Raw genomic sequence first — 10,270 nt, forward strand, 5'->3', positions numbered from 1 at the left:
CACAAGTTTAGCTGTGTAACCACGTAAGACAAGTTCCACACAATCATCATCATCATCATCGAAACTAACATGAAGTAGGACTCCACAGATCTGATTGCTGAAAGCTTTGTAGTACATCTTCACCAAGGTCTGTGGTATTGAATAACAGGAGACACATTCACAGCAGAGGGCAAGATAGAACTCTGATATTGATCCAGAACTTAACTCTGGAGCCAAATGAACATTGAGACACGTGACAGGGAAGTTTGTCATGATGCATTTTGGAAGGGAGAACAAAAATTGGGAATATAAATTAACAGAGACAATTGTAAAGAGGTGCAGGATCAGAGAAGTTTAAGGACATATGTACTTAAAGCTTTTAAGTTATCAAAACAAGTTAAGAAAGTTGTTAAAAATGCAACCATTGATCTTACTAATAGAGGCCAGTGCAAAAGCGAGGAAAGTTTGCTAAAAATTTATAAAAAACTTTTATTAGGCCTCAGCTAATGTTTTGTATCAGATTCTGGACAACTCACTACAATACATGAGGCTAAGGAAATATATCAGAATGGTACTACCAACGAAAAGGCTCAGCAAATATTCGGGGAAGGTGTGATTGTTCTCCTTATAGAAGAGAAACTTAAGCGAACGTTTTTATGCAACTGTCACAAATGTTGAAGAGTTTCATAATATCTGAATAAGAACCCATCAGCCAAGGATATATTTATAGCAACTTACATCAGCGCTGTGTGAAAGGAGGTTGAAAACAGCTCAATAGTAACATTCCAAAGGATAAATACTGGAAGATGAACAATGTGCAGGTCGACAGGGAAAACGAAAGGGAATGGGACTGGTGTTGGACAGAATTTCAGAAGGCCAGCAGCACAAACACGATGGGCTGAATGGCTTACCTTGTCCTGTGAAGGTGCTAATGGGCGGACCTAATGGTCTGAAGGATGTGGGCAATAGCCAATGGGAGGGCAGGATGCTGTGGGTCGGTTCCAATGGGAACGGGAGAAAGGGGCGGGCCAAGAGACGCGGACGTTACAATTCGAACGGAATTCCTGGTCTGAACTCACTCGTGATTCCAATTTCCATCGCCCATCAGCCGCGACTTTTCTGCAGTTTCCGCTGCGAAATCCTTCGTTAAAAGTTTGCCAGGCGTTTAGCCAAGCAATACACTGTCTGGGCCCAATCACAGTAAAGTGCTGCTGAAAAGAATGTACACTTCTCCAGGCTTTATTTAGGTGGCGCCGAGGCTGAGTTTAGCTTCAATAAATTCATTAGATTAATTAATAAATTCAGGATATCTGGCCGTCCATTCAACTTTAGAAAAGTGTTTATGAGAGATTGCCGAGGGCGCTGTCGGAGCTTCACTGAGTGACATAGACCTGGCCAGTGACAGAGCGAGGCCCTGTGATCCTGACCAATCACAGCGCGGAGTCTAGTGTTCCCAGCCACTCACAGCGCGGGGCTCAAAGGTTCTGGCCAATTAGCGTGTGTACTGGGGGCGGGATTTGGTACAAAATGGCGGCGATGGCTCGAGAAGGTTTTCGGTGTCGTTGAAAATCTGCAGGAAAAAAATCGGGAAAAATAATTGATTTAAAACTGTCAAAAAAGGAACTTAGTCGGTCGATCGGTGAATTGGCTGAGGTAAAGTGCTGATTAAAGGCGTCGATTGTTTCGATTCCCTCCGTGAGGGGGTAAGGAAATGAAGGAGCGTCAGTGAAGGAACGGCAGTGAGGAGATAGTGTAATCCGCCCGGTTTTATATCAAACTATAATTTTCAGAGAAGGCTGACCTCTGTCTTTCCTTACAACCTGGATTACTAATTGCTGTAGTGAAGGAATATGAAGGAGAAAGACGTGTCGCCTAAGACTGGCGGAAAACGCGGTGAGGAAAGGCGAGGCGGCCATCACCAACAACCGAGGAAAATGGGGAATAACCACAACAGCATCAACAGGAACAACAAAAACCATGGCAATGCCAAGAGGGCTCGCAACATTAGCGGCAAAAGGACCAATAACAGAGACTATGATGTTTACCCTCCCAACCGGACTACTAATAATTTGAGTCTTTCTTCTGCTTCTTCAAGGACAAGTAGGGCTGAGAGGCAGCCTGCTGAATACAAAACCCTGAAGATCAGCAATTTGGGTTCCCAGTTGAGTGACGGTGCCATCGAGGATGGCCTTTTCCACGAGTTTAAGAAGTTTGGGGATGTCAGTGTGAAGATTTCCAGGGATGGGGATGAAAGAGTGGCTCTGGTGAATTTCAGACATTCTGAGGATGCTAAGGCTGCCAGACATGCCAAGGGCAGATTGGTGCTGCATGATCGCCCTCTGAAAATTGAAACAGTTTATCCTCCTCCAAAAGGAAGAAGTTACTCCCCTGAAATGGATGGATATTCTGCACCAAGTGTTCAAGGCAACCGTCACAGGCAAAGGTCTCTGTCCCCTACTGGACTTGGTTACAGAGAGCATAGAACTCAGCAACGCAGTTCATTGGGGCGTCAGTTACCACCACCACCACCTCCCCCTCCTCCACCTCAGAGGGATTTGGAAAGAGAGCGGGATTATGCCTTTTATGAGGGTCGGGCACGTGCTGCTTACACACTCGATAGAACCACCTTCAGGGAGGATGAAATCTTGCCAGAAGATGATAAAAGAGCTAACAGGACGTTGTTTATTGGTAACTTGGACCCTTCAGTGTCACAAAATGATCTTCTGTTAGCGTTTGAAAGGTTTGGCGTTATCTTGGAGGTGGATATCAAACGGCCACCCCGTGGGCAAGGAAATTCTTATGGCTTCCTGAAATTTGAAAACTTGGACATGGCCCATCGAGCGAAGATAGCAATGTCAGGAAAAGTGATTGGACGAAATCCCATCAAAATTGGATATGGGAAAGCAACCCCTACCACCCGATTGTGGGTTGGAGGATTGGGTGCCTGGGTTCCTGTAGCTGGCCTTGCAAGGGAATTTGATCGATTTGGAACCATAAGATCAATTGACTACAGAAAGGGGGACAATTGGGCTTACATTCAATATGAAAGCTTGGATGCTGCACAAGCTGCATGTACTCAGATGCGTGGCTTTCCCTTGGGTGGACCAGATCGACGTCTAAGAGTTGACTTTGCAGATACAGAACATCGTTATCCTCAACAATATTTACAAGCCTTGCCTTTACCTCCTTTTGATTTGATTGGAGATGGCCTTCTTCCTCGTGGTGCAGAGTGTTTAAGGGGTAGGGAAAGAAATTCTCCTCCAATGCATTACAGAGAAAGGGAGCTTTTCCCAGGCAATGATTGGCATGTCCTTTCTGTCCGTGAAAGAAACAGAAATAGCCACGAACAGTTCGATCATCTTGATCGTGAAGTCAGGGACAGCTGGTCTCTTGAACGTGGACGTGACCATATTTTGCAAAATTGGGACCAAAGAAGAAAAAGAAGAGGCCCTCCAGATACACGCCCAACTGATTGTTCTCCAAGCAATGACCGCTCCAGAAAACGACGATGCATTTCCCCTGATCGCAGCCCAGGTAATAGCAGTCGTGATGGTGGGCGCCACAGTGATTCAGACCGCGATGTTAAGAATGAGCGGTATTCACCCAGTAGAGATCGTTGTAATAGCACAGAGAAAATTCCATGTGGTAAACATGAGATCAAAACTGTCAATGTGAATGAAAAGGATAAAGACCGCAAACATAGAACTACAGAATGTGCAAGTCCCACGAGGAGCAAGACAAAATCTGATTCCAGCAATACCAAAGCATCTGATGGCTTTCGGGAATATGAACATAAATTAAACGTAGCCTGGCATGGAATGCTAGTTCTGAAGAATAGTTCTTTCTCCACAAACATGCACTTCCTTGAGGGTGATCTCGGTGTTGCAGCCAACTTACTAATGGATGTCTCAACTGGTGGAAAAGTCACTCAGTTAAAAATCACTCAGCGCTTACGACTAGATCAGCCTAAATTGGATGAGGTAACAAGACGCATCAAGGCATCAGGCACAAATGGTTATTGTGTCCTATTGGCTGTACCAGCATTGAGCAGCATGGAAAATGCAGAAGGAATGTCTGCTTCTATAGAGCAAGCCACTTCACCACAGAGACCACTGAGGAACTTGGTGTCCTATCTAAAACAAAAGCAGGCAGCTGGTGTCATTAGCCTGCCTGTTGGAGGAAGCAAAGAGAAAGACCACACTGGTGTGCTTCATGCTTTCCCTCCTTGTGATTTTTCTCAACAATATCTGCAAACCTCTGCTCGAACCCTGGCCAAATCTGAAGAAGACTGTCTAGTTATAATAATTGTACGTGGTACGGCTTAGAATTGAAATTGTACTGTTTGCTGTGCTACCGCTGAGTATTGTGATGTGTGCGGGATACAAAGAGGGCAAAGATCACCAAACTGTCAGATACTTTAATCACATTGTGTGTTCTGGAGCCCTATTTTTCTATTTGGACACAGATACACACACACACACAGCCCCAATAGAACTATGCTGGCAGCCTTGCCTCTAGTAAAAATAGATCTTCTACGAATTGATAGTGAAGTAATATTGTTGTCTTTTGAAATATACTACCCTCCCAACTCGTGCCATGCCTAACACCAAATTCAGTTACGATTAATATTAAATTAGCTGTGTGTTTGTAATAAGTCTGGCCCACCTAATTTTTTAAAATAAATTCCCTTGCTCTTTCTTTTTCCTTGTCTCCACATCCTCAGTTTAAAAAGTCTTGTATCCATGTAGTGGTTACTTTTTAAAGAGAAAAGTATTCCGTGCAACATTTCAATACACAAGCACTTTCACTTGAGTTTAAACCGTGAATTGTACAGAGCTTGAGTGCTTCCTGCATTGTTTAAGGTAATGGCTACCTATCGGTGCTAGAGGCCAGTAATTGATTATTTGTTCAAGCAGGATTCATTATTGAAAACTAAAGGTCTTACTATGTTAATGTTGTTATTGGAGGGCAAAACAACTTAAATTCAGTTGTTTTCTAGTTATTGTAGATATAACTGATACAGGAGAACAAAGGCCTTGAAAACTGTTTTATATAATATGCTATAAGAGTTGTAGGCAATTTTGTTTTGCACTTAATATCTTTTGGACACCAGTAATTCCTCAAACTAACACACAAGTTGGAACGAAGTAAAGTAATTTTTGTCTTTCCTGTCTGATTGTTCAGAAAACATTTTTAATTACTTGGAGTTCAGTTCAAAATCTATAAAGTTGTTGTTTAACATCTTCAAATAGATTGGCTGAAGCTTTTCGAACCAGTTATCTTGGGCAGCAAAGTCAATTTCTATGCCATATAAAATAGCAACAAATGGATTATATATGTCAAGAATTTTGTGTTGAAATATGTTGTAAAATATTTTTTAAAGGTGCCTATGTACTTGTTCGTTAGAGGGCTAACTTTTCAGTGGTGGGAAGAAATTTAAAAAGATGTGGAAAAATATTCTTGATAGTTATCCAGATCCCCTACTCAGTCCTGGAAAATGCAGAGCATGGGTCAAGCTTGTCTGTTTGGACCTTTAGTCATTTGGCCTATTAAAGCAATCCAGAAAGCATCAGCACTTTCGGGAAGCAGAGTGGGTAGAAAATTATCAAAAATAAAAACAGTCCTATGCTGTTTGCAATATTTACAGAAGGTGGGCAGCCACGATGCAAATGTTTTACAAAATTGTTTCCAGCCAAGCAGGAACCCCTTTAAGTACTTATGAAATAATCTGGCCAGGGTTTCTTTGGGACAGTACCTTTTTAATTGGTTGGAATCTTTTGCAGAGTGGAGAGAAAAACAAACTGGAGTTAGCCCCATGCCTAGTCTGTAAACACTGTCTACCATTTGGGCAGAGTTGCAAGTAAAATTTGCACAAATAATTCAGATTTCCTGTTTTTGATACTACACTGTTGAAATGTACACTTTGACATTATTGTTTCTCTCTAATGTAACAAATAGCTCTAAATGTGTGGTCCTATTTAATATTAGTGCAAGATGGAAACTACTAGATTTGCAGTGGTCTTGTACTAATGCAAGATATATTTTGAACAAGTACACAGGCATAGTAATTATGGTATAAAGAGTAGTTCTTTTAAATGAGAAAATGAAAGTGCACACTGACTGTGTTTCTGTAGTACAAACATATAATCTGAACAAAATCAGAAAAGCCTAAACATGAAGCTAGTCAATTTGTCTGTGAAGAAAAGTACTCACAGGTACTGGCATGCTATGTTTCAGCTTTTTCTGTTTGTGCTGTTCTGTTGAATGAAAGTACTTCTCCCACCTCCAGCTCCTCTGAATTGTATCTGGGACATTAGGTCTGATCAGTGCCAGCAAGCAAATGTTATGTAATTTTAAAAAAAAAAGACTTAAATTGTGGCTTATAGTTTTGTTTGAGAAGTTTGCAGTGTTCAAGGTCACAGGACACTTGCTGTTTTGGAGTATTTTTTTTAAAAGAGATAAAACTGATCTGCTTGGCATGATTTTAAAACAAAAGTATATAGTTATCCCCAGTGGTATGTGAATGCCTGTTGTAAGGCATCCATTGATGACTTAACTCTTGAATTGAAACACCAGTTAGGGTATGACAACTGACCTTTGTGCTTCTGCTCGAGGACATAGAACAGTAAAATGTAGTGATCGCTTTGAATATTTAAAGTAAACTCTTGTGGACATTACTCGTGTTCAAGTTGTTGATGATGAGCAGCTGGAATCCATTCTATGAAATTATTCAAATAGCAGTGTGGATATCCAAGATGATTGACTAATCTGTGAGACCTCTGTAAATTGCCCCTCATGATGGATGGGAATGGTAGTCACTTTCTTGAGTGGAGGGGTCCGGGCTGAAAGGGAAGGGTGAGTTTGGGTTCTGGGGGAGGTGGAAGGTGTCACTGGCACCTATTAAACTGCATAAGGTGAAAATTCAAATGAGGTGAGAAAAATAGGGGCAGGATGTTTAAAAGTAAAACCTAACTATACTTTCTAGTTTATTTTTAATATAAATGCACATGAATGTGCTTGTGGAGACCTGAAGGGATTTCTGCCTCATGCAATGCAGCATAGTTGTAATTAGGATGAACTGATCCATCAAATCATTTTACTTGCATTCCACTACAACTAGCCTTTGGTAACTGTGAAAACAGCAGAGTAAATGACTTTAAACAAATATAGCTATTAACATAGCAGGTACATGTTTTGATATGAGTGGTAATGTTACAGGTGTTTTTCTAAAATTGGGTGTATGCTTTTGCACAAGGCTGTACATGTGCATACTGATACCAAATTGAGTACTTGCACTTTCTGTATGGGGAATTTTGAGCCAAATAAGAGAGCTGCATAAAGCTAAGGTGATACAGCTGAATTGTATTGGCCCAGTTAAATTGACATGGCAATCTTTTAAACCGTTTAAGGGATAAAAATCTGTTTCAAGCAAGTCCGTGTGCACTGTTGTTCTGAACAATTTTTACGTTGTGAAATTCAAACTGAAACTGTGCAGTGTTTTTGGTTTAATCACAGTCGTGCTTTGGGGAGCTGGGAGGGAGTGCAAAACGTGTAGAGCATCAATAAAGAGTGCATGTCTAAACAGTTGGCATGTTGTCCCAAGGACCAGGTGTATAAAAGCTGCAGTTATACTGTTTAGATTGTCTCCAATATTCTGTAAGAAGTGATAACCTAAATGTTTTTAGACAGATAAGAGTGTAGGTGCAAAAGAGGTTTTGAATATTGGTTTTCTCATCACATGCTAAAGCAGCAGTCTTACTCTAACCATAAAGCTTCCATTTTCAGTATAAGGATTCTAATTTTCTTTAGGAGTTCAAGGTGGTCTCATAGGAGCACTTAGACAGTTGACAGCTGTGGAAAAAGAAATCATTATCCAGATGTAGGTTTCGGGAGTCTTCCTATGCCCTTCGCGTAGTGTAATTCGAACTGTGCTCCTCTCCTCACCAGTCCATGCCTCTGAAAGCTAGCAGGCAGTTCATCTCTAGGAATTGGCTGCAGTCACCAGTTGAATGGAAGCTCAAAAATGGTCATTTGTAACCAGTGTTGTCTTTTGTTTTATATTTTCTTTACCTTTCTTCTGCTGAGATTGGGAACACTAGGCTACTCTACACATTACAGCATGCACCTAGTTATTGATGACACTAGGATGCTGGGAGGGTGGTTTTGAAGCACAGACCTTTGACCTATCAGAGGCATTCTTCCCCATTTTATTTGTCTAGTCTTCGTTGCTGCCCTCCTGGGTTGGAGTTCTTTTCAATTATACTTGCATTATTTTTGAATGACTTGTAGATCTCCATGTGCTCACCTGTTAATTGGGCAGGTCCTGGGCACCGTTGTTAATGTAAAATACTTTTAATGCTTTCAATGTCCTATGTTCTCCAGTGTTCTCTTTCCATCCCTGGCAGCCAAGGCACATAATTATTTTGAATTGGGTAACCCATCCTAAGAGAAGAAATGGTCTTAATTTTATTCAAATTGTAAATGATCCAGTGTTAGAAATCCATTGTAAATGAGGATTAAGAGCTGCAAAGGATCTTAATCATCAGGCAAGCCTTTAGTCTTGCATTGGCTAGCCTTGCTTAAGAACTATTTAACATAGTTTTCTTCAAGGTAAAAGTCCTATCAGCTTTTGCGGTGTCTGACAGCTCTGCATCAAAAATTTGTTTTAGAAATCTAGGGCCTTGGTGCCTTAGTAAGAAACAGTTGTTTGGTAGCATGCCAACTGAATTTCTTTAGTTTTTTTTTGTTTTGAGGCTATGTGTAAAAATTACTGTATTCTTGTTAGTTATATAGAAGAAACTGGTGTTGCATGTATTTTTTGTGTCTAATTTGATATTTCTTTCCTGCAAAAACCAAGTGACAGAATATTTGAATGACACAGCTGAGGAGGAGACTTCCTGCTGGAATTTAGTACAAGCCGAAGACAATGTTTGTTTGAAGTAGAATGGCCTTTTGCAGGGGGAAAAGATTTCTGTTATTTTGTTTTTAAAGAGCTGGAATGACAGCTTGAAAAAATATATATAAAAAGTTCCTGTATCTTCTAATGTGAAACCAGGTCCTGTGTTTTGAGGGGAAAGATGATCTGCCGCTGTGTGCTGTTTATAGCTGATTTCTGGGGGAGAAAGGAAAAGCTATTCGGGCTCAACCATCTGAATACGGGCTTTCACAGACACACGTGCGTTGAGCTGATTATGTTGTCAACCAAAATCAATAAAATGTGTTTTCTTTTGAGGAAAAAAAAACTGCGTTGGAGTAAGTTTGAATGAAGCAAAAACATGACCCACTTATGTACACTTGAGGCTTTTTGTTTCGGAAGGCCCGTTATTTGAGGAGGAAACGTCAGCGTCACCGTTATGTTAACAGTGGCCTGCAAGAAACGAAATTGGGGGGACATACCCCACTCTGAAATGTTGAGAATTGACCGCTGGCTGATCATCTTGATGCTGTTCTAATCGAAGATCCAGAATTGCTTGAAAGAGTTTATATAAAAAAATTTGATTTATTTTTGACCAGAGAAATCTGAAGTGTGTGAAGAATGTGAATCCTTGAAAATAAGTCTCGATCTTGCTACCCATGACCAAACCAAAAAATCAAGGCATTCTGTGCTTTCCCAAAGTTTATATATATATAAAAAAAATCAGCTTTTCTGGAGCGTTGCCTAGAATTATAAGGCAGTGCCCCATGTCCTGGAGCTTGTAAAGTGTGCCATTTGAGTGCTTAATTTCGAGAGGAAGAAAAGGTACTATACACCTGATATTTCGTCAGGGCTAGCAGTTGGTTTAAATATACTTTACTATGTTACTGGTGCCTTATTTGATGGATCCGTTATGGCTTGTAACAGTTTCACACCCCATGGATGTGCATGTCCTTAGGTACCCAAACTCACTTATGTCTGTATTGCCTGTCAACTCATCACAGTGAGCTTTCGACTCCGGTGTTTTGACCTAGGAGACCTCCTTTTATATTTAAAAAAAAACGAATAGAATTGCCCAGTAACTAGCTGATAAGCTTGCACTGCTAACTAACAGAAGACGTCTGGCCTGAGTTTCCCTCGTGGTTGCTATGCCAAATACTTTGTAAAGGATGGGGAGAAAACACTCCTGCACTTCAGCGCTTGAAAGACAACTTCTATCGTTATTGGATGTTATGGATTTTCTGTCTTCAAAGGTGTTAACACTGTTGATTAATATTAGTGTTTGCACCAAGGTAAGGTTTTTAAAGTAGGATTAATATATTCAGTGGTAATATTGTAGAGTTGGGATGCTCACCATTTGGTGTATGTTAAATTGCC

The 10,270-nt window shown here is 40.8% G+C and overlaps 1 protein-coding gene across 1 annotated transcript; it reads left to right on the forward strand.

Annotated features, from left to right (window-relative positions):
• Positions 1–1,251: 1,251 nt before the first annotated feature.
• rbm15 (RNA binding motif protein 15) lies at positions 1,252–9,221 on the forward strand. Its single transcript, XM_043718882.1, has one exon. The coding sequence runs from the start codon at positions 1,830–1,832 to the stop codon at positions 4,302–4,304; it is 2,475 nt and encodes an 824-aa protein (XP_043574817.1). The 5' UTR covers positions 1,252–1,829; the 3' UTR covers positions 4,305–9,221.
• Positions 9,222–10,270: the final 1,049 nt, after the last annotated feature.

The sequence above is a fragment of the Chiloscyllium plagiosum genome, chromosome 28, assembly GCF_004010195.1.
Source record: "Chiloscyllium plagiosum isolate BGI_BamShark_2017 chromosome 28, ASM401019v2, whole genome shotgun sequence".
NCBI lineage: Eukaryota > Metazoa > Chordata > Chondrichthyes > Orectolobiformes > Hemiscylliidae > Chiloscyllium > Chiloscyllium plagiosum.